Source organism: Babylonia areolata, chromosome 30 (assembly GCF_041734735.1).
Source record: "Babylonia areolata isolate BAREFJ2019XMU chromosome 30, ASM4173473v1, whole genome shotgun sequence".
Taxonomy (NCBI): Eukaryota; Metazoa; Mollusca; class Gastropoda; order Neogastropoda; family Buccinidae; genus Babylonia; species Babylonia areolata.
Genome location: NC_134905.1, coordinates 20,804,614 through 20,809,613, shown reverse-complemented (window position 1 = coordinate 20,809,613; position 5,000 = coordinate 20,804,614). Strand labels below are relative to the sequence as shown.

Here is a 5,000-nt window from a genome sequence, read left to right as displayed (position 1 = left end):
TACAATACAATACAACACACTACAATACAACACAATACAATACAAAACAACACAACACAACACAACACAATACAACACAGCACTGCTGACCTCTGGAATCCCGTGAAGAGATGGGCCCCTTTGTTCTCAGACACAATACAATACAATACAATACAACACACTACAATACAACACAATACAATACAAAACAACACAATACAACACAACACAACACAACACAACACAGCACTGCTGACCTCTGGAATCCCGTGAAGAGATGGACCCCTTTGTTCTCAGCCAGACTGTAGCACTGCTCAATCTCCTCTCTGGTCTCCGCCGTCGGCTTCTCCACAAACACCGCTTTGCCTGAAACACACACACACACACACACACACACACACACACACACACACACACACACACACACACACGCACACACACACACACACACACACACACACACGCACGCACACACACACACACACACACACACACACGCACACACGCACGCACGCACGCACACACACACACACACACACACACACACACACACACACACACACACACGCACACACACACACACACACACACACACACACACACACACATCATTATGATGATGATGATGATGGTGTTGATGATCAGTTTGAATAAATGACGACATCTGATGTTCATTTTGTTATTGATAATGATGAAGATTATGATAACCCGACGACGACGACGACGACGATAATGAAGATGGGTGATAGTAACTGACGACGATGGAGAAGATGATGATGATGATAATTATGATGATGATGACGATTATGAGGAGGACGAGGAGGAGGAGGAGAAGTGGGAGGATGGGAGTTTCAGTTTCAGTTTCAGCAGCTCAATCAAGCGTCACTGCGTTCGGACAAATCCATATACGCTACACCACATCTGCCAAGCAGATGCCTGACCAGCGGCGTAGCCCAACGCGCTTAGTCATACCTTGAAAAAAAGGTGAATAAATAATAGATAAGCGTACATAAATAAGTAAATAAATACATAAACAGATAAATAAATAAATAATAATTATAATATGAAAAAACAGGTAGTGATAATAATAATAAATAAATAAATAAATAAGACAACAATAATGATGATAAATAAGCAAATAAATGTAAAACATGAAAACACACATTCACACATACAAGTTTCAAGTTTTAATTATCCTTTCACTCCTATTGGAGTATGGAGGATTACTGCAAAATAATCTTTTCGTGCCCAGAACAAACATTTCCAAATACATAACAATGTCACATAAAAGTTGAGAAAACACAAATGTATTTTAACTCCAAAAGTATAACTAGGCAACATTTGCAAATCTCATCATCTTACTTACAGCTAAAATGACTTTTTTGCCTCCTTTGAGCATATTACAAAAATTAAAACCCGATTTTGGAGACAAATATTTTTAGGAACATATCTATTTCGTAACTGATTATAATTGGGACATTCCATTATAAAATGAAACTCATCACCAATCACAGACATGTTACAAACCTTACAAAGCCGTAACTCTCGTGGTATGCCTTTGTGTCTCCCTGTTTCTATTTCCAGCTTATGGTTACTACTTCGAAATCTGAAGAAGCTGATAACATAATTATCAGGCATTTGACTTATATATTTTTCTCTACCAAATCCACTTTTGAAATTTCGATAAAACAAACATTTACAACACCCACACATGCATAACAGATATGCGCCAAACATGCAGTTTCACAGATATGTGAGCACATGCAGTTTCACAGATATGTGAGCACATGCAGTTTCACAGATATGTGAACACATGCAGTTTCACAGATATGTGAGCATGTGGATGGGAGATGGAGTGGGAGTCTTGCTGCCAAAAAGAAAATCTCTGTACTCGAGTATAGACTGATTGATTGATTGATATGGTTACTTATATAGCGCCTATCCTCTGTCGGTGAACAAGCTCTAAGCGCTTTACAAACACGGGGTCATTTACACAACAGGCTGCCTACCTACCTACCTGGGTAGAGCCGACTGTTGGTTGCCATTGGGCGCTCATCATTCGTTTCCTGTGTCATTCAATCAGATTTCAGGCACGCAACACATACACACTCAGACAAACATGTAACATTTAACATTTTACGTGCATGACCATTTTGTTTATTTACCCCTCCATGTAGGCAGCCATATTCCGTTTTCGAGGGTGTGCATTCTGGGTATGTTCTTGTTTCCATAACCCACCGAACGCTGACATGGATTACAGGATCTTTAACGTGCGTATTTGATCTTCTGCGTGCGCATACACACGAAGGGGGTTCAGGCACTAGCAGGTCTGCACATATATTGACCTAGGAGATTCGGAAAAATCTCCACCCTTTACTGACCCACCAGGCGCCGTCACCGAGATTTGAACCCGCGACCCTCAGATTAAAAGCCCAACGCTTTAACCATTCGGCTATTGCGCCCTTCTAGAAAATAAAGGTTGTGCATTCGTAAATGGATGATAGATGATGATGATGACGTGGAAGACAACAATATGAACAACAACAACAACAACATTGGAATGAACTTCCTCTTTCGCTTCGTCAAGTCTCCACACTCAGCTCTTTCAAGTCTGGCCTTAAAACCCACCTCTTCCCAAAATAGCCTCCCTTCCCTGCCTCTTCCTTGTCTTTAGTTTCTTCAGTTTTAGAGTTATGCGTGCGTGAGAATGACTGGTGCGAAAGCGCTTAGATTTGTCTATGCACAAGATTCAGCGCTATATAAGTACCATTATTATTATTATTATTATAACAACAATAAACAAAATCAAAGCCGGCACCCACCCACCTCTGTTCAAAGCCTGGGTGATGAGAGAGGCATGAGTGTCTGTGGGCGTCAGAATGAAGACCCCATCCAAGCTGCACACACACACACACACACACACACACACACACACACACACACACACACGAGACACACACACACACACACAAAACACACACACACACACACACACACGAAACACACACACACACACAAACACACACACACACACACACACACACACACACACACACACGAGACACACACACACACACACACACACACACACACACACACACACACGAAACACACACACACGAAACACACACACACACACACACACACGAAACACACACACACACACACACACACACACACACACACACGAAACACACACACACACACACACACACACACACACACACACACACACACACACGAAACACACACACACACACACACACACACACACACACACACACACACACACACGAAACACACACACACACACACACACACACACACACACACACAAAGGCTGTGTTAACAACACCCAACGGTAGCTCCATCGTCGTCAGGAAAAGGAGGAGACGAAGGGGGAGGAGAAGAAGGAGGAAGAGGAGGAGAAGAAGAAGGGGCGAAGAAGGAGGAGAAAGAAGAAGAGGAGAAGATGGAGGAGGAGAAGGAGGAGGAAGAGGAGAAGGAGAAGAAGAAGAAGGGGGCGAAGAAGGAGGAAGAGGAGGAGAAGGTGGAGGAGGGGGAGAAGGAGGAGGAAGAGGGAGAGGAGGAGGAGAAGAAGAAGAAGGGGGCGAAGAAGGAGAAGGATGAGAAGAATAAGGAGAGGAAGGGAGGAGGAGGAGGAGAAGAAGGAGGAGGAGAAGGAGGAGAAGGAAGAGGCAAAGAAGAAGAAGCAGCAGAAGGAGGAGGAGGAGAGAAGAAGGAGGAGGAGGAGGAGAAGAAGGTGAACAATAGTGGAACAAACAACAACAACAACAACAACAACAACAACAAAAATCAGCCAATTCACCACCCCATTCTTACCTCGAATCCTCCAACAGCTCAGAGATTCCGTCGGTTGACACGAAAGGGGTGTCATACAAGAACAGCTCCCTCTTGGCTATTTTTCGGGTGTCCTCATTGTCTTCCACCACCCACTGTAGCTTCATCCGCCGGTGGCTGCAGATGTTCCACAGATGCATTCTGCCGATTCTTCCGGCCCCGAAGGCACCCACGTTGAACTTCTGGAACTTGGGTTCCTGCAGAGGAGTCTCTGTGGCTGCCGTTTCAGACGTCACTGTTCTTGACGGCGGCGATTTCTGGCTGTTGTTGTTGGTGTTGGTGGTGGTGGGGGTGGTGGTGGAGAGGTGGCGGTGGTGGTGGTGGTGATGGTGGTGGTGGTGGAGGAGGGTCGTTGTAGCGTGGGGAGTGGGCTGGGGGAGTAGTCTGTGGTGGAGGGATGGTGGAGTGATGGTTGTCCTCTGGGAAGTTGGTTCGGGAGTGGAGAAGTTTGGTGGGCAGGCAGGAAGGAAGGAAGGAAGGAAGGAAGGGAGGGAGGGAAGGAAGGAAGGAAGGGAGGGAGGGAGGGCCCCCGTACGGTACGGCGCGTCGTAAGTCGTGCGCCCCGCGCGCGCGCGTGAGCACACACACACACACACACACACACACATTTTCTTTTAAATCATCATTAAAACTATTGTTATTATTATTATTATTATTAATCTTTCTATTCATTTATTCATTTGCTTATCTCTATTTACACGCATGCACACAAACACGTTTATATGCATCCACACACATGTAAACATACAATTGAATGCGTGCTCTCTCTCTCTCTCTCACACACACACACACACACACACACACACACACAGGGAGTCATCAAGTATTCATATGAAACTGTTGTTATTAACACCAAAAACAATAACATGAAATAAACATAAATCTAATATAGATAGATATATATTATATAACTATATACATTCAATATTTCTATCAAAAAATGATACAATGAAATATAGAGTAATAATAAATAATGAAATATAGTACACAGATATTGTATACCATAGCATGGCTATGGAACACGGAAGAAGAAGGAGAAGGAGAAGATACCATACGACGAATTAGTTCAAGGATAAAGGTAAACAGTTTCCAAGGGAAATACTTAGTGTGGTACTCACAGAGAAGGGAGATAAGAAAGATGAGGGCTGGGACCCGCCATG

General features: G+C 43.9%; 1 protein-coding gene across 1 annotated transcript in view; it reads right to left on the bottom strand.

Moving 5' to 3' along the window:
- LOC143275402 (myo-inositol 2-dehydrogenase-like) overlaps positions 1–5,000 on the bottom strand; it is a 22,804-nt gene that overhangs the window by 11,128 nt on the left and 6,676 nt on the right. Inside the window, exons 2-5 of the mRNA XM_076579478.1 lie at positions 4,959–5,000; positions 3,823–4,259; positions 2,806–2,876; positions 237–345 (exon numbers count right to left, since the gene is read on the bottom strand). The exon at positions 4,959–5,000 is cut by the window's right edge and continues 72 nt beyond it. Coding sequence (XP_076435593.1) covers positions 237–345; positions 2,806–2,876; positions 3,823–4,259; positions 4,959–5,000 — 659 coding nt within the window. The remainder of the gene's footprint in view (positions 1–236; positions 346–2,805; positions 2,877–3,822; positions 4,260–4,958) is intronic.